The sequence below is a fragment of the Haliotis rufescens genome, unplaced genomic scaffold (assembly GCF_023055435.1).
Source record: "Haliotis rufescens isolate VD_foot unplaced genomic scaffold, xgHalRufe1.0.p SCAF_26, whole genome shotgun sequence".
Taxonomy (NCBI): Eukaryota; Metazoa; Mollusca; class Gastropoda; order Lepetellida; family Haliotidae; genus Haliotis; species Haliotis rufescens.
The window spans coordinates 1,599,839-1,626,838 of NW_025963957.1; the positions used below are offsets into that span (position 1 = coordinate 1,599,839).

The window sequence follows — 27,000 nt, forward strand, 5'->3', positions numbered from 1 at the left end:
TCGGGGATGATGAGCGATCCTCACACGAAAGCGTGATGAAAATCGCGATCGTGTGTGTCCCGCAAACACGCCACGGCCCAAAACCTACCCAGCCACTGGAAGGTTCCAAACATAGAACATTACAAACATTTCCATATGTTTCAATAACATTTTCTCACAGTCCGCGGTACACGGACCGGAACTTTACACACCACACTAGCATCTAAAAACTCAGCATACATTCATTGTCAAGTTGAGTACATGTAGAGTTTGACGCTGTTTCGAGACACAGATTGTGACACAACGATCATTTGACGGAAAGTGGATGAAGCGGTCGTTAAATATTGCCCTGAGCTTAGAAACAGGCGAACAATTAATTTCTTTCCTCCTTTCCAATCTGGCAAGCGCCCTTGTGGGGATTCCGCGGCATCGAAGGACACTATAATCTCAATCTGGTCATAAGAGTGAGCGATTGTGGGTTTAAGCTGATTATAGCACTATTCCAGAAATATCTCATCGTGGAACACCAGAAATGGATATTGTATGTTTGTGGGGAATCGAACCCAAAGGATAAGCACACGCTGTAATCGCTAGGCTACCCCAACGCCACTGTCATAATAGTTAACTAATGTCAGCTTGTTGTTAGGAGGGAACTAGATGACTTTGTGTCTTAACTACACAAAATAATTAGCCATATGTAAAACAATATTCACTCACGAACTCATGCGATTTGAGTTACGTTATGATGATCATGATCACACCATTTAGATTTAACAAAAGCGTCTTAGCGATGACATAAAATCCCCAATATCCTCAATAATCAAATCAAACACGCCACAACCAACAAGAAATCTGTTTCAGCTGATAATTGGTTATTCTCTGGCGATGACATCTAATATTATTTTCACATATCATGATCAAATAGAGACAAAATTAATATCTTCCCGATAATGTTTGAAAACAAATAAGTATCTTGTCATTGGTCAGATTGGCCAAGCTTCATCATGAATAGTATCTGGTGACTTGCCATCGTAGACATTCATTAGTTACAGTTCAAATTATGTTTTACTATAGTTTGGGTTGTGAAAGAATATGTATAACCGTGATTATTTTAATGTGAATAAAAGATATATTTACTTCAGCAAAATCGAACCCAAAGGATAAGCAAACGCTGTAATCGCTAGGCTACCCCAACGCCACTGTCATAATAGTTAACTAATGTCAGCTTGTTGTAAGGAGTGAACTAGATGACTTTGTGTCTTAATTACACAAAGTAATTAGCCATATGTAAACAATATTCATTCACAAACTCATGTTGTCATTTCAACGAAAACATAGTAAATCTTGAAGCGCTGACTGAAAATATATTCATATCAATCAACCGAGTCTGACCACCTAATCCATTCAATCGCCTCGTTCTCCATACATAGTTTTCTGGGGACTTACAATTGTAGACATGCATTGGTTACAGTTCAAATCATATGATATAAATATGTTTTACTATAGTTTGGGTTGTGAAGGAATATGTGAAACCGTGATTAATTTAATGTGAATAAAACACATGTTTACTTCAGCAAAACACAACATATTCACTTACAAAACACTGCACTGATTCTTTGTACAACATGCACGTAATATATATCCACTTCAGAATTAATCCCTTGCAGTGGTTCATAAAAAGCTTCCTAAACATCTGGAGACGAATACAATAGACGGTTCTGGGATGTGACATACAGAATTTTCATACAGAAAATACCTGTATATAATGTACATCCACTCCAAGATGAATCCCCGGAAGTGGTTCACAACAGGCATCCTGGACGTAAGGTACTATAGAAAATACCTTCAGAGATCAAGATCAGTATATGGTAACACGAATGAAAAAAGTCATTGCATCACTTTTAACCAGCCTAGTTACCGATTATCATACCACTTATTAAGCCATTATTGTTTCAAATTTGCAATCTCTCTCAGATGTTTCCACAACGCTGTCTGATCTTCAGGGTACTCGTCCACGTGTATTATAAATTCCTCCTCAACCATGTTCAACAGACACTGGGGAAGGTCCCCTGCTTCAATGTCACCCACCAGTAAGATCAATATCCGGTTAGGAATGAGGGCATTCATGGAGTATATTGCTGCATTGATGGTGAAATGTGACCAGGCAGAGGGGTCTTCAAGGAAATCATGTGATACAACAAGAACAGTCTTCCAACTTTTGTTAATACCTTCTATAATTCCGTCAGCAATGTCATGACCCGGAAGTACTTCACGATCTTTTAAGAAGAGACGCACAGGGTGATTACAAAGCTCTAATGCAGGCCGAATTTTCCGATAAACAAAAGGAATATCAGCTTCACAATATCCAATGTAGAGTGTGAAAGAAAAGTCTTTTCGAGTAAGATACTTGACCCCAAACCAAAGTATTCCCATGAGAATGTTTTTGAATCTTGTTGGGTTCTTGGAGATAAGGTATATAGTTACAATAGACGTCAGGAAGACAGTCAAACATGGGACTGTGAGAGTGAACATCCATATACCAGTACAGTGACGGTAGATGCTCATGTAATTCCTGACAACCTCAACAGTTCTTGTTATTTGTCCATTGTCCTGAATACAAGGGAAATTCCTGTCAGACTCATAGATTACTGGTGAGTCCATCAACCACAGGATAAAGTCCAGATTTTCACAGCCACAAGAAAAAGTGTTGCCCTTAACTATGACTTTCAGACGGTTTCTTTCAGCCGAAGAATCCAAGTCAGATTGTGTATACTTATCCAAATGTCCTATCATATTATATGACATGTTCAGAAGCGTGAGACGTGGAAAAGTAGTTGTCACAATGGGAATAGTATCAAATTTGTTTTGCGAAAGATTAAGATGAATGATTCTATTTTGATTTAGGATGAATGGGAATAATTGTAGGCCATTCAACGAAAGATCCAAATATTCCACTAATTTAAGAGCACCAAATATATTCCGAGCTCTTAGCACATCGTTGGCAAATTGTAAGTTGCAATGTTTCAAAGATAACGTTTTGACGTTTGAAAATGACTTAAAAAATTCTTCAGTAACATTGCCAAGTTTGTTTCCAGATAGGTCAACATGACTTACATTTTCCAACCCCTTTACACGAGCACGATCATGTTGTTGGTTGTATCCAAAAAGCAATGTGTCAAGATGTTCGGTGTTTGTAAATGTGATTTCATCATATGTTACTGACAACATAAATGTATTTGTTGCATCGTAATATTGAAGTTTTGGGGGAAGCATCAGTGTGAGGTTACCCTTTTTTCTCCCTTCTGCTTCTTCCCATATGCTCTCAACTCTATCATATGTATGATGTTGATGACTTAAGTCAAGGTGTCTCAGTCTTGAGAACGCTGCAAAAAATAACACAAACAATGCATCTCCAATCAGGCGGTTTGTTGAAAAATCGACCACTTCCAAACATTCACGAATGGGGGATTTGTATAAAGAACCTGTTTCAATTAAACATATCCGGTTACCTTTCAAGGACAACTCCGAAACACATATCTGAGTCAAAAAGCGTGTGCTGTATTCTGTTAGGATACGATCATCCACATCTTCCTTGAAGTGAGCTCGGGTTATATATGTGTTGTTCAACCATATTCTTGTCATGTTCCTTCCAACGAGAGGATAAAGAAGATGTAAAACATTTTGGATGCCAATTTCATTGTTGGTTAGTTCCAGATGTTTTAGGAAGGACAAAGGCTCAAGAACACCAGTCTCACAAAATGTTAAATGATGACAGTGATTAAGAAGTAGTATCTCAAGTTTTGTTTCATTTAAACTTTGAAATGTTTCATTTGTTATTTTTTCTAAAGAACAATGACCACCATCCATCTTGAGAACTTTGAGATTTGTCAGTTTGGAGAATCCAGACCCAAAGACAGCATCTGGAACGGGGTCAATGTACAGGCTGTGGAGCTTGGTGAGGGGAGCTAACACCAAATCTGGATATGCTTTCATCTTGTTCTTCTCAAGATTGATTGTATGCAAATTTCCAAGGTCACGGAAAAGTCCTTCGGGTAAGGAGTTGTTGTTGTGCGACAGTTTGTTGCTTGCAAGAAGCAGAGTGGTCAGACTGAATGCCCCCACCAGGGCATCAGGCTCCATAGTGATAAGTGAGTTATTGTTCAGGTTTATGTACTTAAGACAGCCACAGTTTTGAAATGTCAAATTTCTCACAACTGTAATCTGATTGTCACTGAGGTCAAGAGAGGTAATATTCCGTGGAAGGTCGTCAGGAACATGCAGGAGTTGTCTTCCTCTACAGTCAACAAACAGTTTGCCTAATTGGTCATGGAAAGTACAGACGTGAGTGTTGACCTTTGAGATCCTTACTGCAACCATTATGAGAATTCCGATGACCGTTGCCATAATGACTGGAAAAGAAGAAAAGAAGTTTCAATGACATATTATCAACGGTTATAATGAAAGCATCTAAGACTTCCATCCTTTGATAGTTATACAGGGATTGATGCACTCTGCTTTTTAGAAAATATATTTTTTTATAATTTGAAAAATCATAACATAAAATCCAAATCCTAAAAGTCAAACTTGAAAACATCAGAAATTTGTCTGAAAATTGTAATTTGCAGACAAATATACAGTGTATCTACTCCAATTATTGACATTGTCCCTTAGCAAACATGTTTGTCGCTTTCATCCGTTTTATATTGGCAATATCATATCCTTGGGTGCTCGCATGTGCACGGTTAAGCCAGACTGTTGCTCTCTTATCTGGGTACATTCATAGTAATTATACGTTTTGATGTGAGAGGTCATATGATATCAGTGAAATTATCTTTAAACAATGTCATTGTCACAAGCAACATCGTCAACAAAAGCTGAGGTTGAAGTGCAGCAGATGCCCAAAAGAAACACAGCGAATTACTTGAATATTCATAATAAAAAGTCATACCCAAAAATGTTAAAAGATGGTAATCGTTGTTACACACACACACACACACACACACACACACACACACACACACACACACACACACACACACACACACACACACGTGCATGCACACACGTCGCTCTATAAGTGCAATACTTTTGGACGCGACTTATAACCACATTTCAACTCACCTTAACTTTATTTAAAATACTAGTTAGCGCTCCAAGTCTAAAAGGCAAGAGCCGTATTGTAACAGTTCTGTTAATAATTTATTAATATTTATTCTACTATGACATTGAAGTGTGCTTGATACTGACAGGCTAAATATTAAAACTTTTCAACCAAAAACATATCGATCCATAAAAGATGGCTGTATTCGGTATTACCGCATTAATTATGTGAGGTACCGGCGTGCCGAATAGAGGAAGTACGTACGTTTCATATCGGATGTTTTTGGTGACAATTTTGACGTACGTAAATCTGACGGGTTCGATGATGAGATGTGAAGAGATGAAATGCTGGAGTTCCTCTTCGATAACATCTATGTAAAAGTTTGGGGTAAGGCATTCAGGCAAGAGGTGAGGTGAAATGGGGTTTAACGTCGCGTCCAAGACTATTGCACTTATATAGCGACGTGCAAGCACACGGCAGTTAAACAAATCCACAGTGACTGGGATAACTGTGTGTTTGTGAGGCTTGAGTCTGACGTGAAACCTGTCAGTCTGGGTGGACTGTATGTGCTTCCGGAAGGGTCCCTGCTATACCGCAATCTGTCGGGAGACGACGGAATTGATCAATTGGAGACTGTGATAGCTTGTACTAAGTCTTGCATGGCACAGACATTGACATGGTTCTACATGGGTCCTTAACGCACGAACTGCATCCCAGGAGGATTTCATTTTAGAGAATGAAAGTGATGTTGAATTGCTGGATCTAGGAGAGATGTATGAAACAGATATGTTCTGTGAAGGAAGGAAATCACAAGATGAGAAAATAAATAAGTTTGGTTTGTCATTTTTTTAAATATATGTAAACAACGGGGAATTCATATTGTGAATGGAAAGAAACCGGGTGACTTGGAAGGCTGTTTTACGTACATATGTCCATATGGGACTAGTTTTATAGACTATTTTCTTGTATCTAGAAACAATTGTAATGCTATCAAAGATTTATATGTACACAGCAGAACGCAGTCTGACAACGTGCCCGTTTTCTGTCAATTGTTACATTCTATTAGTCAGCCGCCGTCACCGTCTGTCCAGGAACCATTAATTCCAATGAAAGTTCCCAGATATGTGTGGTCCGAGGATGGATATAAGTTCAATATAGACAATATCTCTTCTCCCCCAGCAAAAGCAATAATTGACAGCTTTCTTGATTTTCTCGTAAATGTAAACGAGGCTGCTGACAAACTGTCTACTATATTTCAGATCATTAGTGCGGACATGGAAAAGACGCCGACTAATTTAAAGGCTGCAAATAAACAACCAGGGTGGTTTGATGAGGAAGGTTCAGTCAAAAAACGAATTAAATATTCATCGATTACATATTCTTCGAAAAAATACGATAAACAAACCTGGAAGTTATTGAGAGGCGAAACGAGATTTTAAAAAGAAATGTGAGGAAAAGGAGACTACTAACAATAAAGAAACGACAGATCGCATTAACTCGGCAGTTGGTGATAGAAATTGTCGGGGTTTTTTCCAAGAGATATTTGTCAATCAGAAATAAAGCATCCTCTAATGCATCATCTAATGCTTTAAAGCATTGTCATTTTTTTTTATTCCATTAATGTAAATTGGTGGGGGTTTTTCTGTTAAAGCGAGAGTGACAATGTGACAATCCACATTCTTTTCAATGTTCTTGACCGTGGAATGGGTTCTTTTGATGTGAGGTTCATATATCCAGAAATATAGGCTTTGCAATAAATTGAGCTAAAGTTACAGGTCTTTCAGTTGAAGAGTGTTAGGCAGGCAGCCTTTATTTCAATACCGGAAGTGGTATAATCCAAACCGTAAGTACAAATATCAAAGTTACAAAGTAAGCCACAGCTGTCATACTTTCTCCTTTGAAGTTCTAATATAGTCAGCATCTGTTTCCTGAAACAACAAAGGACATAATCCAAACTAGATGTGCCAATAACTAATTTTATAAACTGAGATAGAACCAGGTGGCTACAAATTTTAGGTTTTAAAGCAGTGAAAAAGAATTCTTAAACCGGAAGTTAGACAATTCAAACACTTAAAAGCTTTGTTGCACAACGAGATCCAACCATGGGTCATTCAAGTTTATAATAAGGACGTGTTTTCTGAAACCATAAGTGACATAATGCAAAAACATGAAGTACTAATAAGTTTGTTACAAACCGAACTAGAACTGTGGGGCTTTGTAGTTTTCCATTCCAATTAAATGTTCTGTGTCAAACCGGAAGTGATAATTTATTAATTTTCTGGTTCTAAGTGCACTGGTAGAAAGTATCTGTTGACATTCTTTGATAAGACCAGACGTAGTTACTCCTTAAAGCTATCTAAGCGAGCTAAAAGGATGTGGAACATGCCAATGGGCACCTATCGCAACCTTGATAAAGCAGTGAGAATGGATGTCATTGGAGCCCGACATATTTGGTTTCAATTTTATGAATAAATGCTTCATTTTTAATCTAAACCTCATCAAAAATCTGAATCAAATTCCACTGCAACAGCACATCCTACCAAAATATCAGCTATCTGGATATACCAATTTCTGAGAATTCTAAATGATTTCAATAAAATTATGTTGGGTTTTCATATTTTAAACATATGATCCATTTCATATTATCGTCCAACACGACTTGATACAGTTTCCGATCCCCTGGTCTTGTAGTTTGTCAGAAGAAAATAATTAAATATAGTACAGTTTGAGTTTATATCATTTTTGGTTTTCTTTTAATGTTGTTATTTAATTGGCATGTACATATCTGATGGAAACATATATCAATGTTTCTAAATTTCTATACATGCGGTTTCTTAGCAAAGAGACTTTAAAACATAATTTGACTTTGTTTTCATTTATAAACAAAACACTTAAAATATTCACACTTAGTTTTAGTTTTTACGAAAAGACTCTTCGCTCTCCATGTCTTAAAAACTGACCGCTGGAATGTTTTCAGTACATTTCTGTCAGATACAGTTATATTGGGAATCAAGTGGTCACAGCTGTCACCAAGCAGATCATGTGCCACCGTACCCTTATGTCCTGGGTCTCTACTCATAATTCAATCACTGGTTTGTTTACTTGGTTCCATTATCCTTTTACTGTTAAGCGACGACAAAGAACAGTAACATGGTTTTAGTATTGTCACATATTGTATGTAAAATTTAACCTGTGTTGGTTGTGACATCGTTCCCGGGCGGCGTTCAACAACTAACCAAAGAAGACCTATTCTACCCCGGAATCTTCACGGGTCACTAACAAACAGAACTGACTAAACTTTGTTCACTGGACTTCGATAAGGTGTTAATTTGGTGTTGATGCGACACATCAATAGGTCGTTTCAGCATTTGCTGTTTGTTCTTGTTTAACGTCGCAATGAGAAATATTCCAGCTGTCTGAAGGCCGTATGTAAATAACCGGGTCTCGATGAGACAATCCAGCGATTTAAATATATCAAACTTTTGTGTACAATGTGTTTACTAGTCTGGACTAGCATATACTTTCGTTCCAGGCGTATTTTGACCTTGAGTCGACATTTGCAGCATAACAGTTTCACAAAATCAAAAATGCGGACATGGGCAATAAAAATGAAAGTAAGCGCAAAAAAAGGCTTTAGCAATTGGTTGCCATTGAAACCAAACTTGCATTCTAAATGGTCCTACACCTTGTGACAAGAAAGTAACGGACCAGGTTCAGGTGACCCTAACTGACCACGGACCTCGAGGCAGCGTTTTGGACAAATTGACAAGTACGTCAATTACCCCTTCGCTTGTCAAAGCCAAAACAGACATTACTTAGGCCATTGAGGCAAGGGCTGGGGATTTACATCCCCCTTAACGCGGGGTCTATTTCTGGGGGAAATAAGGTACGTGACCCTGTGACCCCCAGAAACCCGACTTTGACCTTTGCAGTGGAAAGACAGTTGACCATGCTTACACATATCTTCTCTGATATTGCTTGACTGAAATGTTACATGCAGATTCCTTCTCATGAAAATCGTTTTTCTTTTAAATATTTTCAAAAAATCAAACCTAGACTATAATAAACTGTTGTCCCTCATAAACATGTATCTCACCCATGAACATACCTAGACTATAATAAACTGTGGTCACTCATATGCATCTATCTCACCCAAGAACATATCGAGACTGTTATAAACTGTGATCACTCATAAACATGTTTCTCATCCATGAACATACCTAGACTATAATAAACTGTGGTCACTCATATGCATCTATCTCACCCAAGAACATATCGAGACTGTTATAAACTGTGATCACTCATATATATGTTTCTCACCCATGAACATACCTAGACTATAATAAACTGTGGTCACTCATATGCATCTATCTCACCCATGAACATATCTAGACTGTAATAAACTGTTGTCACTCATAAACATGTATCTCATCCATGAACATACCTAGACTATAATAAACTGTGGTCACTCATATGCATCTATCTCACCCATGAACATATCGAGACTGTTATAAACTGTGATCACTCATATACATCTTTCTCACCCATGAACATATCTAGACTGTAATAAACTGTTGTCACTCATATTCATGTATCTCATCCATGAACATACCTAGACTTTAATAAACTGTGGTCACTCATATGCATCTAACTCCCCCATGAACATATCTAGACTGTAATAAACTGTGATCACTCATATACATGTATCTCACCCATGAACATACCTAGACTTAATGAACTGTGGCCACTCATATGTATCTATCTCACCCATGAACATATCTAGACTGTAATAAACTGTTGTCACTCATATACATGTTTCTCACCCATGAACATAATAATTATCTAGACTGTAATAAACTGTTGTCACTCATAAACATGTTTCTCATCCATGAACATACCTAGACTATAATAAACTGTGGTCACTCATATGCATCTATCTCACCCATAAACATATCGAGACTGTTATAAACTGTGATCACTCATATACATGTTTCTCATCCATGAACATACCTAGACTATAATAAACTGTGGTCACTCATATGCATCTATCTCACCCATGAGCATATCTAGACTGTAATAAACTGTTGTCACTCATAAGCATCTATCTCACCCATGAACATACCTAGACTTAATGAACTGTGGCCACTCATATGTATGTATGTAACCATGAACCTATCAAGACTATAATCATCATTCATTTTCATCTATCTCACCCAAATACATATCTAGGCTATAATGAACTGTACCTATATGCATGTATGCAACCGCTGAATAGATGTACGGAAAAGACCAATCTGAAGCCAGTAAAAGTAATCACAAAGGTAATAACAGTGTTGAGGGAAAAATCAGATATGGACTCACATTATCCACTTCTGCACTTGACAAATGGTTTATACCCAAACTGTACCAGTGTGGTCTACATGACATGAGTGTACTGTGTCCTTCAAACTGTGTCGCAGTGTACTCCGCAAACATGACTGAAACCAAAAGCTTCCTCAGTATTAACTTCCGTGATTAGGTTTAAATATCAAAATCTTAAAATGCGTGTTTCACCTTCCTTTTCAAAATCGAGGAACAAATAAGATTAACTGTACAAATAGTTGTTCAACAGATAAAAGATACATGAGGAAAAACACAACTGTTGTTTGAACAGATGCATGTTCCGACATACAATTGGTGTAGTTAATGATCACTTGTTTACATTCCATGTTCATAACTGACTAGATGCAAATATGATTGTTACAACATGCTTTGTTTGTTATAACGCCTCACTATTCAAGTAATAAGCCAGCTGTGAGGTGGTGGCCTGTAAATAACCGAGTCTGTGACAATCAAACCATTGATTGATCTGAGCAATGATCTGAGCCGTCCGGGTGCGACAATACGCAATAAACCAATACGCTGAGTCTGACCACCCGACCCATTCAGTCGCCTCCTACGACCAGCATAGGTTGCCGGGGATCAATTCTAAATCGAACTCACCATGGGTTCCAAATTGTCACCTCTTACGACGAGCAATGGGGTGCTGGGGACACATTGTTCCCCGTTTCCCACTTTTATTCGACTAATCCTGATCATCACATTTACTTGATTGACCAATCCATAATGATGACCATCACTTAATCGCCACCGGTCTGAACTGAACTGAACCTTTATTTACACTAAGGCCGCTCTCAGCGGCATCAGAGGTACAAAATATTTCAACAACATAATACATATACATATAAATATAGAACAGATTTTTAGAAAACTTTGCCGAGCATGCATGCATGTTATACAGATTTACTAGGGTAGCACTATATGTGCAATTCAATAAGAGGGAGAGTTACTGTATAGGTTTAAACAATGACGTGATGATTTTACCTAATTTGGGACAGTTTTCTCAATGTTCCTAATCGTGAATTATTGAAAAGTACATTCATTTATGCATATTGGGTTTGATGTAGTTGAATCTGTGTAAAAAGGTTTTCTTTCGTTTTCTAAAGATGGACAAATAAATAAATAATGGAATTCATCACCTATGTCAGATAATTTACAAAGAGGACATTTCCTTTCGGTTAAAGGTATTTTTCTCTCCCAGTTTCATTAGGTAGGTTATGGTTACAAGCTCCAAACTTACGTAAGACTCACCAAAACGTTCTTCTGCAGTACGTTTAAATAATATTTAAAGTTTAGGTTATCACTTTTTATGCTACTATACATTGTGCCTTTTGAAGACTCAAGCTGTGCTCAGTGACAACCTAAGGAATCCTCTCCGGGCCATTTTTTACTTAAAATATTGACACCGATCTGAGCGCAATTAGAAACAATTTAACCGAGGTCTTAATGTAATAGGCAATCCTTTTGAGGACAGGGGGCACGAAAAAAATACCTGATTCTCATAAAATGTTACAAATACACATGTTATATCCCGAAAGAGGCATGAAAAGCCAATTTCTATGTAAAGATACCAAGCAAGCACTCGTCAGAATTGGTTTGGAAGTCTTTAGTTTATATCATTGTAATGCTACGAAATAGTATGAAAAGCTGCACCATCAGTACATATAGTAAACTACCGTTATAACGAATTCAAAGGGGGCACTAATTTTAGTTCGTTATAACCGTAGTTCGTTATAAGCATATATACAGCATAACAAAAGCAAATAGTGGGGACAACAAATTAAGTTCGTTATATCCGTCAGTTCGTTATAAGCGTGTTCGTTATAAACCTGGTTTACTGTATATATATATATATATATATATATATATATATATATATATATATATATATATATATATATATATATATATATACACACATATATATCTTGAAAACAGGAAGATAATCGACTCGCCCGGCTAGCTCCAGCCGGAAAAATATTGTTTTGTGCACGTGACTATCACATGATACACAAACGTGGCGATGCAATGCAGCCTTATAACTATATACTGTTTCCGTGTGCGATTGTCTTCAAATCAAAGTACGTTGCAAGTTTCGTTTAAGCTCTGAATAACTGGTCTTAAAAATATCCGTTATGTTATACGAACTATATGCGTCTGGATCAGTTCTTACTCGTTTCACAGTGAATTCCTGTCACTACTCCAGTACTGATGCTGTTCTAGGCATTATGTGGTTAGAGAAGAACAGCGCGTGACAGTTACTGCCTTAATACACATCAGTAATTTTGCAGATATTGTCACGGGAACAACACGTGGGATACAAAGGGATCTGACACCTCTTGGAGATAAACTGTTGCCAAAGCCTCGACCTACTGAATCGAATCAGAAACCAATTTAGTTTCGTTTACTCACCTCTTCAGAAATAAGAACAATAGGCAACTGTAGCTTAGGTTTTTGCTGTGTGTCTCGTGGTGAAATGGTGTGGTGTGTTTTTAAGTTATGGCATCGATTGACGATAACTTTGTTTGCTTGTCAGAAAGCTTTGTATGTAAGGAAAAGGATGAAATTAACACATTGATTTTGTTAACTTTGAATTCAACATCCTTTTTGAGAAGCCTTCTTCGTGGTCAGGGGGTACGGGTGGCCAACTGGTCAAATGTGCTGCAATTGTCTATGATGCCTTTGCTCATGAGTAACGCCTAAAGCCTGCGTCACTTCGATCTTTCTCCTCATAATATATTCAAAGCGGCGCTAAAGTCAACTAACTCACTAACTCATCGTTTAAATTCATCTTTGCAGAGATTTGGTACAAAGTAAAATGAAACGTGATTTCTGAACGCCAAATGCTCAATAATGTATGCACTAAACATATCGTGGGGATTCCGGGTTAGAACTGATCCCAAGTAAATCCTACTGGATTTTGCGCCCATCGTAAACCGTGGCGTGGAATATCCATGATATGACTGGTTTGTCAGGGCAAGAATCGAATGTTTACAGGCCGCCGTTCTAGAGATGGAATAGACATTTACACACTACACACTGGACGATCATCTGATCCATTAATGATTTAGGCAGATGTTCCATAAGGAAGTGGCAGTTATCGAAGTATTTCCTTGTTCCTATTAATATGAGAGGTGGGGTAGCCTAGTGGTTAAAGCGTTCGCTCTTCATGGCGAAGACATGGGTACGAATCTCCACATGGGCACAATGTGTGAAGTCCGTTTATGATATTGCTGGAATATTGTTAAAATTGGCATAAAATCAAACTAACTCACTCCTATTAATAATGCATGGATAGTAACCAATGAAAAGGATATTTGGAATGTTAATACAGTGGATATAGCATTTTTGTTTCTTTGTTTGTTGTTTAACGCCGCACTCAGCAATATTCCAACTATATCACGGCGGTCTGGACCAGATAATCCAGTGATTGACACTATGAGCATCGATCTACGCAATAAGGATACGATGACATGCATCAACCAAGTCAGCGAGCCTGACCACCCGATCCCGTTAGTCGCCTGTAACGACAAGCACAGTCGCCTTTTATGGAAAGTATGGGTTGTTCACGGGTCGGATATCGCATGTGCATGTATTGATAGATGTGTGGGTGCCTTCTCGCACGGAATCCTCACCCGGGACCTAATATATGGTATTTGTACTGGCCTTGATGTCACTAACTAGACTACCTGGTCACATTATCTTTTAGAAAAGTATCTAACAGACCCAGTAAACAGGTGAGTGAGTGAGTGAGTGAGTTGGGTTTTAACGCCGCTTTTATCAGTATTCCAGTTATATCACGGCGTGTCAGCTTTATGTGGGAGGAAAGCCCAAAGTGATGCAGGTCTCAGACGTTTACCACCTCGGTGAAACCCACGAGAACGGGTATGGTGCTGAGCTAGAAACATAATCGGGGTGAACAGGGGTTCGAACCCACAAACATAGGTTTCTGGCGTGCCCAAGGAACGCAACTCTGCACAGCGAATCGCAGCGCTTTAGACGACTTGGCCACCCTTGCCCCCCAGTAAACATGAATAACCTGGTCCTAGCAGTGATCTTTAATGACCTCTACATGCATGCATATATAAATAGCAACACGTTGTCCTACCTAACCGATTGGTTAATGTCACTGCAAAGGTCACAAATTCGGTGAAGTTTAGTGACGCTGACGACGGACAGTAGTTGGATGAGTGGCCGTTTTCAGCAAACTTGTCTCCTTAAGAGTGTCTTGTTGTTTCGTTCCTCCACGCTGAATCACAGGTCTCCCTAGGCAAGTCACTTGGGTTATAAAAAAACAAATACACACGACTATCGTACGTAAAATGACCCTGGCACTTGCATGTTAACTAGTGATCACCAACTGACTCCTCCTTCCTCTAAACGCTGGTACCAACAATGGTCCGTACATTGTCAGGTGGGGCGGTCGGGCAGCCTAGTGGTGAAAGCGTTCGCTCGTCACGCCGAACACCCGGGTTCGATGCCCGACGTGGGTACAATGTGTGAAGCCTATTTATGGTGTTCCCTGCCGTGATATTCGCTGTTTTCCCTTTGCGCCAAATGGAATCTGTTTGGGCGGATATTCTCTTGCATTGACAATTTATATTTGACAATAAAAATATCACCTTACTGTCCCGAATCCTGTTCAATGCATTTTATCAACTTTCAAACAAATTTTTTCACGATGAAAATGCGTAAACTAAAAATCGTGAACTAAAATGCAACAAAAGGGTCTGGCCTGACAGTGTTGTTGTCATACTAAGTGTATGAACCAGGAAGAGCACAGAGAAAAGTAATTTTAACATGACACTGTAGCGGCATGTTCCTGCAGAAGTCAGACTGTTGTTGATTCATATCCATTTCATCATACATTGACTGCACAAACAAAAATGCTTTAAACCTTAAATTTACTTACCCCACTTTTGATGCATGTATATGATTTGTATGCGGTTCCTAATGTTTCATGTATAATTCTACACTGAAATATTTTCTGAGATTGACATCCTCAACTCATGATCAGCATACATTCATTGTCAAGTTGAGTACATGTAGAGTTTTACGCTGTTTCATGACAGCTTGTGACACACAACGATGGTATTATCATTTGACGGAAAGTGGATGAAGCGGTCGTTCAATATTGCCCTGAGCTTAGAAACAGGCCAACAATTAATTTCTTTCCTCCTTTCCAATCTGGCAAGCGCCATTGTGCGGATTCCGCGGCATCGAAGGACACTATAATCTCAATCTGGTCATAAGATTGAGCGATTGTGGTTTTACGCTGATTATAGCATTATTCCAGAAATATCTCATCGTGGAACACCAGAAAGGGATATTGTATGTTTGTGGGGAATCGAACCCAAAGGATAAGCAAACGCTGTAATCGCTAGGCTACCCCAACGCCACTGTCATAATAGTTAACTAATGTCAGCTTGTTGTAAGGAGTGAACTAGATGACTTTGTGTCTTCATTACACAAAGTAATTAGCCATATGTAAAACAATATTCACTCACAAACTCATGTAATTTGAGTTACGTTATGATGATCATGTCAGAAGTGATCACACCATTTAGATTTAACAAAGCGTCTTAGCGATGACATAAAATCATCAATATCCTCAATAATCAAATCAAACACACCACAACCAACAAGGAATCTGTTTCAGCTGATAATTGGTTATTCTCTGGCGATGACATCTAATATTATTTTACATATCCTGATCACCTGCACAGGCTTTGTGTCATGGAGGTAATCGTAGAACCAACAGAGACAAAATAATATCTTCTCGATAATGTTTGAAAACAATAATTATACCCCCCAAACAATCGTTTTAGTGGATGTTCTGAAAAACAACGTCTTGTGGGTCTACAGTTGTCATTTCAACGAAAACATAGTAAATCTTGAAGCGCTGACTGAAAATATATTCATATCAATCAACCGAGTCTGACCACCTGATCCATTCAATCGCCTCGTTCTCCATGCATAGTTTTCTGGGGACTTACAATTGTAGACATGCATTGGTTACAGTTCAAATCATATGATATAAATATGTTTTACTATAGTTTGGGTTGTGAAGGAATATGTGAAACCGTGATTAATTTAATGTGAATAAAACACATGTTTACTTCAGCAAAACACAACATATTCACTTACAAAACACTGCACTGATTCTTTGTACAACATGCACGTAATATATATCCACTTCAGAATTAATCCCTGGCGGTGGTTCATAAAAAGCTTCCTAAAAATCTGGAGACGAATACAATAGACGGTTCTGGGATGTGACATCATACAGAAAATACCTGTATGTAATGTACATCCACTCCAAGATGAATCCCCGGAAGTGGTTCACAACAGGCCTCCTGGACGTAAGGTATTATAGAAAATACCTTCAGATATTATGATCAGTATATGGTAACACGAATGAAAAAAGTCATTGCATCACTGCCTCTTTTAACCAGCCTAGTTACCGATTATCATACCACTTATTAAGCCATTATTGTTTCAAATTTGCAATCTGTCTCAGATGTTTCCACAACGCTGTCTGATCTTCAGGGTATTCGTCCACGTGTATTATAAATTCCTCCTCAACCATGTTCAACAGACACTGGGGAAGGTCCCCTGCTTCAATGTCACCCACCAGTAAGATCAATGTCCGGTTAGGAATGAGGGCATTCATGGAGTATATTGCTGCATTGATGGTGAAATGTGACCAGGCAGAGGGGTCTTCAAGGAAATCATGTGATACAACAAGAACAGTCTTCCAACTTTTGTTAATACCTTCTATAATTCCGTCAGCAATGTCATGACCCGGAAGTACTTCACGATCTTTTAAGAAGAGACGCACAGGGTGATTACAAAGCTCTAATGCAGGCCGAAGTTTCCGATAAACAAAAGGAATATCAGCTTCACAATATCCAATGTAGAGTGTGAAAGAAAAGTCTTTTCGAGTAAGATACTTGACCCCAAACCCAAGTATTCCCATGAGAATATTTTTTAATCTAGTTGGATTTTTGGAGATCAGGTAAATTATTAAAATAGACGTCAGGAAGGCAGTCAGACATGTGACTGTGAGAGTTAGGATCCATTTACCAGTACAGTGACGATAGATGCTCATGTAATCCCTGACAACCTCAACAGTTCTTGTCATTTGTCCATTGTCCTGAATACAAGGGAAATTCCTGTCAAACTCATAAATTACTGGTGAGTCCATCAACCACAGGATAAAGTCCAGATTTTCACAGCCACAAGCAAATATGTTGCCTTGAACTATGACTTTCAGACTGTTTCTTTCAGCTGAGAAATCCAAGTCAGATTGTGTATATTTATCCAAATGTCCTATCATATTAAATGACATGTTCAGAAGCGTGAGATGTGGAAAAGTAGTTGTCACAATGGGAATGGTATCAAATCTGTTTTGCGAAAGGTTAAGATGAATGATTCTATTTTGATTTAGGATGAATGGGAAAAATTGTAGGTCATTCAACGAAAGATCCAAATATTCGACCACTTTAAGAGCGCCAAACATATTCCGAGCCTTCAACACATCATTGGCAAATTGTAAGTTGCAATCTTTCAAAGACAAAGTTTTGACGTTTGAAAATGACTTTAAAAATTCTTCAGTAACATTGCCAAGTTTGTTTCCAGATAAATCAACACGCCTTACATTTTCTAACCCTTTCACACGAACGCGTTTATGTTGTTGGTTGTATCCCAAAAGCAATGTGTCAAGATTTTCGGTGTTTGTAAATGTGATTTCATTATATGTATATGAAAACACGAATGTCCCTGTTACATCAAAATATTGAAGTTTTGGGGGTAGCATCAGAGTCATATTACCCGCTTTTCTCCCATCTGCTTTTGCCCGTATACTGTTAGCCCCCTCATCACCATGATGTTGATAACTTAAGTCCAGATATCTTAGTCTTGAGAAGACAGCAACAATTAACATAAAATATGGATCTCCAAGCAGACGGTTTTCTGAACCATCAATCACTTCCAAACAATCACGAATGGGAGACTTGTTTAAAGAACGTGTTTCAATTAAACATATCCGGTTCCCTTTCAAGGACAACTCTGAAACACATATCTGAGTCAAAAAGCGTGTGCTGTATTCTGTAAGCATACGTTCTTCCACGTCTTCCTTTAAACGAGCTTGGGTTTTTAATGTACTGTTCAACCATATTCTTGTCATGTTCCTTCCAACAAGAGGATAAAGAAGATGTAAAACCCTTTGGATACCGATGGCATTGTTGGTTAGTTCCAGATGTTTCAAGAAGGGCAACGGCTCAAGAACACCAATCTCACAAAATCGTAAATGATGACAATGATTAAGAAGGAGTACCTCAAGTTTTGTCTCATTTAAACTTTGAAATGTTTCATTTGTTAATTTTGTTAAAGAACATTTATTACCATCCATCTTGAGTACTTTGAGATTTGTCAGTTTGGAGAATCCAGACCCAAAGACAGCATCTGGAACGGGGTCAATAAACAGGCTTTGGAGCTTGGTGAGGGGAGCTAACACCAAATTTGGATATGCCTTCATCTTGTTATTCTCAAGACTGAGTGTATGCAAATTTCCAAGGTCACGGAAAAGTCCTTCGGGTAAGGAGTTGTTGTGTGAGAGTTTGTTACTAGCAAGAAGCAGAGTGTTCAGACAAAACAGGCCAACCAAGGCATCACGTTCCACAGTGATAAGTGAGTTATGGTTCAGGTTTACATACTTCAGACAGCTAAAGTTTTGAAATGTCATATTTCTCACAACTGTAATCTGATTGTCACTGATGTCAAGAGAGGTAATATTCCGTGGAAGGTCGTCAGGAATATACAGGAGTTGTCTCCCTTGACAGTCAACAAACAGTTCGCCATATTGGTCATGGAAAGTACAGACGTGAGTGTTGACCTTTGAGATCCTTACTGCAACCATTATGAGAATTCCGATTGCCGCTGCCATAATGTCTGGAAAAGGAATAAACGAGGTGATGACTTCCCAACAACGTTTATAAAGACATTTTTAGAATGTGTAGAATTTGTATGCGCGCTATTTTAAAGAACACTTGGTTACGTGTGGACTTTCAAATTGAAACAATAAGTTAACTATGAAAACTTTACTCAAAATAATTCAGTGTGAAATCAACAATGAAATGTGCTTCAATTAACAACTGTATTATAAAATTAACTAGGTTTACAAATCAATACATATTACTGTAGTAATTACTATGGCAGTACACTCTAGAGTACAATTTAATGGCAGTACAATGACAATGGCAGAATGAAACACAATAGCAGTGGCGAGACCAAGTCAGTGATTATAATATTCACCTAGCAGCAGCGTTTGAGGTTCCTTTGTAGGGACAACAAAGTAAGATTAACTGTGGAATTGTTGTTCAAGGGAGTGAAAAACGTACATGAGAAAAACCACAACTGCTATTCAAACATAAGCATCATATACCTGATCATTTCTTTTCAATCAATGTTCATAAATGACAAATTACTTTGTATGTTTTAACGCCTCACTATTCAAGAAATATCCAAGCTATGAATAAAGGGTTGAGGTGTTTTTGCTTGTTAGTTTTACACCGCACTAAGAAATGTTCGGGTATTATTACGCGGCCTGTCAAGGCCGGACAATCAAGTGAATGATATTTTTAGCAACGTTCCACACAGTTGGGATAAGTTTACACGCAATCAGCCAAGTACCCGAATCTGACAAGAAGTTTCATTTAGTCGCCTCTTCCGACCAGTGCTAGGGATCATTACATTCAACCCTGAGTTGCCAGTTTCATTCGACCCATTGTGTGTCCTCAGCGCATTATGCTTGTCGTCAGAGGCGACTAAATGAATCGGGTGGTCCGGCTTGGTGACATGGTTTATTGCGTATCCATAAGTTCTTAACTAACAATAATATATCTAACATTAAATTCATGTAAAATAGCGTCCAGCTCAATGCCAAAGGGGAGAAATAATAAAGACTAATAAGACAGCCCTGGTATACACCACTAAGAGTATCAAAGTAATGAGAAATATATGTGTATGTTTTACAGCATATTTTACCTCACAATACATTTCCAATAAAACATTAAAATATTTTACCTTGAATTCCTTTCTTTAAAAAATGGTATACCAAAGACATTTTCTATTTACAGAGTCAATAGCCTTTCTGAAAAAAGCAAATAAACTAAAAAATCTACCATTAGTCCTCGACAGATACTTTTGTACTAACACTGTAATACGAATGTATCATCAACAGTACTAAACAGCGGAAGAGAAACCAACTCATCTCTTTGGAAATATAAAAATAAGTCAAACTGTAGCTTACTTTTGTGTTGTGTCTCGAGGTGAAATGTTGTGTACGACTGGCTCCCTTCTAGCTTAGTGTATATTTATAAGTAGCCTCAGTTGATTTATCTACTTTCCTCATGACCAATAGCTTTCCTGAACATTCTAGTTCATATTGTGACGTCAAACAACATTCAATTCATGACAAAGGCAATTGTTCAACAAGCTTAAGGAAGTTGCAGTTATCAGTGTATTTCCCTCTTCCCGTTGATAGTGACGGATAATAACTGACAAAAGAAACCTTTGGAATGCATAGAGAGGGGATATTGATTACAGGAAATGCTTGAAAATGGCATGTATTGAATCCTCGCTGGATGCATACTGGCGTTCATGTCACTAACGAGGCTACGTGTCTTCATTATTTGTCAGAAAAGTATCCAACTGACCCAGTAGACAAGGGAACATGAACCACCTGGTCCTCGCAGAGATCTTGGACAACCTCATACTTTGTCCTACCTAACCGCTTGGTTAATGTGATTGCACAACGAGTTAAAAAATGGTGACCAGTGGCCTCACCAGAATTGGGTTTCACACATTGTACCATGTGGGGAGTCGAACTCGGGTCTTCGGCGTGACAATTTAACCACGAGCCATCCCCACAGCCCCTTCGCTATTGTTATCATACAATACATGTAAACAAGTCTTACTTTATGTGCAGCGTTACGCTTATCGGTATCGTGCATACGATGGCTTTGTAAATCATTGGGAAGTTGAATTCACTACTGACAACACTGATAAGACAGATTACAATTTAACGTCAGTGACGAAAGATGTTCCTGGTGAATTCTTACTTTATGCAAGCATATATTTTCAAGACACACTGCTGTGTGCTGGCTCAACACAAGGAGGGTCATGATATTGATAACTCAAAATGAATACAGCTTTGTGTTCCTCCCTCTCTCTCTCTCTCTCTCTCTCTCTCTCTCTCTCTCTCTCTCTCTCTCTCTCTCTCTCTCTCTCTCTCTCTCTCTCTCTCAGTCATAAATTGGAGGATTGTAAGAATTCCGTGTGAGAAAACACCCTAGACATCTATCAATGCATGCACTATTCGAGCGAGAATTTCCTATTATCAATATCTGGGTGGGTGGTGAAATATATGGATCTTTACGCTCGTGAAATTGTTCGCTATTAGCCTAATAAGCTCAATATCAACATTTAGAATCGTGATTGTCTGACATTTGGCATTAGTCATGAGCCATGGAGAGGAAAGATTGAAAGTTTTACAATGCCAGGATACAGGAACAAATTCAAGCTTCGCAAGCATGACAACATGGACGCCGGATAATTTTGTTTATCTATTGTGTTTCTTTTATGTTCAGCGTTACGCTTATCGGTATCGTGCATACGATGGCTTTGTGAATCATTGGGAAGTTGAATTCACTTCTGACAACACTGATGAGACAGATTACAATTTAACGTCAGTGACGAAAGATGTTCTGGTGAATTCGAGCTATTCAGATTCCTTTTTAAAGGAGACAATGTACATGTTTGAAAATAAGTATTTGCAAGCGGATGATGCCTCTGGCCCACTTTCGTGGTGCCAGTGTGTTCGTAAACACAGTAGTCCTAGCTGGTGATGTGGAGAGTAATCCTGAACTTAATTCCAGACAGACTACCCTCACAAGTACTGGTGATATCCAGGTAGAGCCGGCAGATATTTCTGTTGCTGGAGCTACTGAAAACCTAACGGAACAAACTATAGTAATTAACATGAACATTACCAAAGCATAAACTAATTTGAACTCGGGTAAGAAGAGGCATAAGACAAGAGTGAGATGTTATTCACTTCGGAATTACCTGCTGCGGTATACCTGGTGACCCCGAGGAAAGTCCTCCTCAGTGAGAGGAACATGTGTGTCATTTCTACATGAATTCCTTGTATGACTGAATATCAAGTTGACGATATACATTTTTCATATAACACGCGGACCACGTTCACGACAACCGTCAGGCCCTGTCAGAAAAGTTCTTATCCAGATATGACATAGATGCACTTGTTGATTCGGCACATGTTTTATTAAAACATGATCCAATGACTACACCTACAGAATACGAGCCAGGAGGACGCTGTTTCTTCCTTTATAAATTATATCCTCCAGAAATGAGGTTGAGGGTTTACTTGTCGGATGACAAGCTGGTCTCAGATAAAGTGAGGTATCTGTATGAAGAATGAAGTGCAGATCTTATCACACAGGGCAAAACCGTTCTCTTCTCCTTCTGCACTGTCACCTATTGCGACCCTCATCCTGAGATTCGCACCCCTAGTGACTCGGGTGTGACCCAGCGCACACCTACACGGGTGCTCCATCTTTAGCTAGAATGTAAACGGACTTGATAACAAACTTAGTATTTCTAACTTTAGTTTTCTTTCTAATTTAGTCTTTGTCTGTTGGAAACATGGTCACATATATTTAACCAATATTCCTGTTTCCAGTCGATTCGCAAAAAGGATACAAATATGTCCGCTTTAGTAGACGTCTCACAGTATATATCAAAGGTATTTTCTCGTTCACATTCAGTGTGACCAAACACTATTTGTTTCATAAACTAAAAGCGACCCAAAAGATTTTATATTCATAAATTTAAAGCGGAGTCGATTCTGCGATCCCGACCATATCATGAGCATGTGTTTTATATAAATCACTACCTAATTCTACCATGGCATTAAAGAATGCTCGATTCCGATTGCTTAAAAGGACGTTTCCTTCTTGCTACAGAAACCAAGAAGGGGAGAACAATTGGTGGCCATGTAGATGCCTACTTCCTGCCTGAATGGACCGCCTCCGTGGTCTAATGGTAGAGCGTCCGCCCGGACAGCGGAAGGTCTGGGGTTCGATCCCCGACCGCGTCATACCAAAAGACGTTAAAAGATGGTACTTGTTGTTACCCTGTCTGGCGCTCGGCATTGTGGGGCTAAAACAAGGACTGGTCGGCTGGGAGTCAGTATACAGTGTTTGAGTGGGGTATTCATGTTAAACTGAGGCATGGTATCTCAGTGAGCTAGCACTTTAAATCGGCATCAGTCCGGACTAGTACAAGCAGCCACACACATAAATACACGTACATGGACGCGACGTTAAACCCCTTTTCACCTCACCTACATATTGAAAATATAATTAGGGCCAATATGGGATCCGACCCAACGATAGCGTCATGGCTGAGGGACGCAAATATCCACCAACAATTGCAGCACTTTACATGACTTTTCATTAAAAGGCGCTGTCAATAAAGGATGTTGTCTTTAAAGTATAATAATTCAGTGTGCTAGTTTCGTCCTTTTCCTTTTCTCAATCATGGCATCTGTATAGCTGTAGTGAGATAAATGACAAGCCTGTCCTTTTCCTTTTCTCAATCATGACATCTTTATAGCTGTAGCGAGATAAATGACAAGCATGTCCTTTTCCTTTTCTCAATCATGACATCTTTATAGCTGTGGCGAGATAAATGACAAGCTTGTCATGTAATCAATGTCATATCTAGTATCAGGAAAGCGATTGGTAAAGGAAGTAATACATTGAACAAGAAGGAAGCGACTCTCACTACAAGACACAGCAGAAATCTTAGCGACAGTTTTTCTTTTATTCATATTTCCAAAGAGGTGAGTAAACGAAACTAATTTGGTTTTTAGAATGGTTTCAAGTATCTGGGCTGTTGCAGTTGTTTTCCTACCAAATGTGTCAGATCACTTCGTTTAACAGGTGCTGTTCCCGTGGTGATACCTGCAGTGATTGGTTATTAACTATTCTTTCACGCTCTGTTTGTTTTGTATTCTGTTGCATGTCAGTGTACTGGTGTCCACTCGGCGTATTCCTCTACCTCCATCAGACCTCGAACGCCACTGGGGTGGGGATACTGCATGTCAGTATACTGGTGTCTACTCGGCGTATTCCTCTACCTCCATGACACCTCGAACAACACTGGGGTTGGGATACTGCATGTCAGTGTACTGGTGTCATACTCGGCGTATTCCTCTACCTCCATGATACCTCGAACACCACTGGGGTGTTGATACTGCATGTCAGTGTACTGGTGTCTACTCGGCGTATTCCCCTACCTCAATGATACCTCGAACACCACTGGAGGGGGGATACTGCATGCCAGTGTACTGGTGTCTACTCGACGTATTCCTCTACCTCCATGATACCTCGAACACCTCTTGGGTAGGGATACTGCATGTCAGTGTACTGGTGTCTACTCGGCGTATTCCTCTACCTCCATGATACCTCGAACACCTCTGGGGTAGGGATACTGCATGTCAGTGTACTGGTGTCTACTCGGCGTATTCCTCTACCTCAATGATACCTCGAACACCTCTGGGGTAGGGATACTGCATGTCAGTGTACTGGTGTCTACTCGGCGTATTCCTCTACCTCCATGATGAATGGAAAGTATGGGTTGTTGAAGACCTATTCTATCCCGGATCTTCACGGGTCGGATATCGCATGTGCATGTATTGATAGATGTGTGGGTGCCTTCTCGCACGGAATCCTCACCCGGGACCTAATATATGGTATTTGTACTGGCGTTGATGTCACTAACTAGACTACCTGGTTACATTATCTTTCAGAAAAGTATCTAACAGACCCAGTAAACAAGTGAGTGAGTGAGTTGGGTTTTAACGCCGCTTTTAACAGTATTCCAGTTATATCACGGCGTGTCAGCTTTATGTGGGAGGAAAGCCCGAAGTGATGCAGGTCTCAGACGTTTACCACCTCGGTGAAACCCACGGGCACGGGTATGGTGCTGACCTAGAAACATAATCGGGGCGAACAGGGGTTCGAACCCACAATCATAGGTTTCTGGCGTGCCCAAGGGACGCAACTCTGCACAGCGAATCGCAGCGCTTTAGACGACTGTGCCACCCGTGCCCCCCAGTAAACAAGTGAACATGAATAACCTGGTCCGAGCAGTGATCTTTAATGGCCTCTACATGCATGCATATATAAATAGCAATACGTTGTCCTACCTAACCGATTGGTTAATGTCACTGCAAAGGTCACAAATTCGGTGAAGTTAAGTGACGCTGACGGCGGACAGTAGTTGGATGAGTGGTCGTTTTCAACTTGTCTCCTTAAGAGTGTCTTGTGCTTCGTTCCTCCACGCTGAATCACAGGTCTCCCTAGGCAAGTCACTTGGGTTATAAAAAAACAAATACACACGACTGTCATACGTAAAATGATCCTGGCACTTGCATGTTAACTAGTGATCACCAACTGACTCCTCCTTCCTCTAAACTCTGGTACCAACAATGGTCTGTCCATTGTCAGGCGGGGCGGTCGGGCAGCCTAGTGGTTAAAGCGTTCGCTCGTCACGCCGAACACCCGGGTTCGATGTCCGACGTGGGTACAATGTGTGAAGCCTATTTATGGTGTCCCCTGCCGTGATATTCCTGGAATATTGCTAAAAGCGGCGTAAAACCACAGTCACTCACCCATTGTCAGGTAGATCCCCTGATATGTCCTCAATAGTCACTGAGTTTACGCCACCAATTGCATGACACCGACAATGAGCATCACACGTCGTGTAGGAAGGAAGGCCATAGAAGAGCCCCAGATTCAACATCAATACTATTTTGTACTAATGCAGGAATAATCATAGAAGCTCATATTTTCACATTTTATCCATTCTCATTTTTCATGGTACCCAATATCTCTGCTGGTTTAGCAAGTAAAGGGATCGGGTGGTCAGGCTCTCTGACATGGTTGATGCATGTCATCGATCCCAATTGCGAGGATCGATGCTCATAATGTCAATCACTGGACTGTCTGGTCCGGACTCGACTATTTACAGACCGCCGTCATATAGTTGGAATATTGCTGAGTGCGGCGTTAAACAACAAACCAAACCAAAAACAATTGTATTACCTTACGTTTATCATACGGCGACTATGCTTGTCGTAAGAGGCGACAAACAGGATAAGGTGGTCAGACTCGCTGACTTGGTTGATGCATGTCTTCGTATATCATTTGCGTAGATGCAATGATGCATGATGTCAATCACTGGATTTTCTGTGCCTACTTTGACGTCCGAGCTTACCTATAAAAGATTACTGCTGAGTCTACTCTGAGCTATTCTGACAAGTCGAGTCACAGCTTCGGTGTCACTGTCCTGCGAAGACAGACGCTGGTTATGTAACAGGTAATTTGAGCTCATGTTCTAGAAAGCGTGTTAGACTGGCGTCGTGGCATTAATTTTCTTATGTTTGTTTT

General features: G+C 39.4%; 1 protein-coding gene across 1 annotated transcript; it reads right to left on the reverse strand.

Annotated features, from left to right (window-relative positions):
• Positions 1–1,876: 1,876 nt before the first annotated feature.
• Positions 1,877–4,119, reverse strand: LOC125383654 (toll-like receptor 4). The gene has a single exon (XM_048402351.1). It carries the CDS (start codon positions 4,117–4,119, stop codon positions 1,924–1,926), a length of 2,196 nt encoding a protein of 731 aa, XP_048258308.1. The 3' UTR covers positions 1,877–1,923.
• Positions 4,120–27,000: the final 22,881 nt, after the last annotated feature.

Coding starts and splice junctions, on each gene's coding strand:
- LOC125383654 (XM_048402351.1), bottom strand. CDS start 4,119: ATGGAGCCTGATGCCCTGGTGGGGGCATTCAGTCTGACCACTCTGCTT.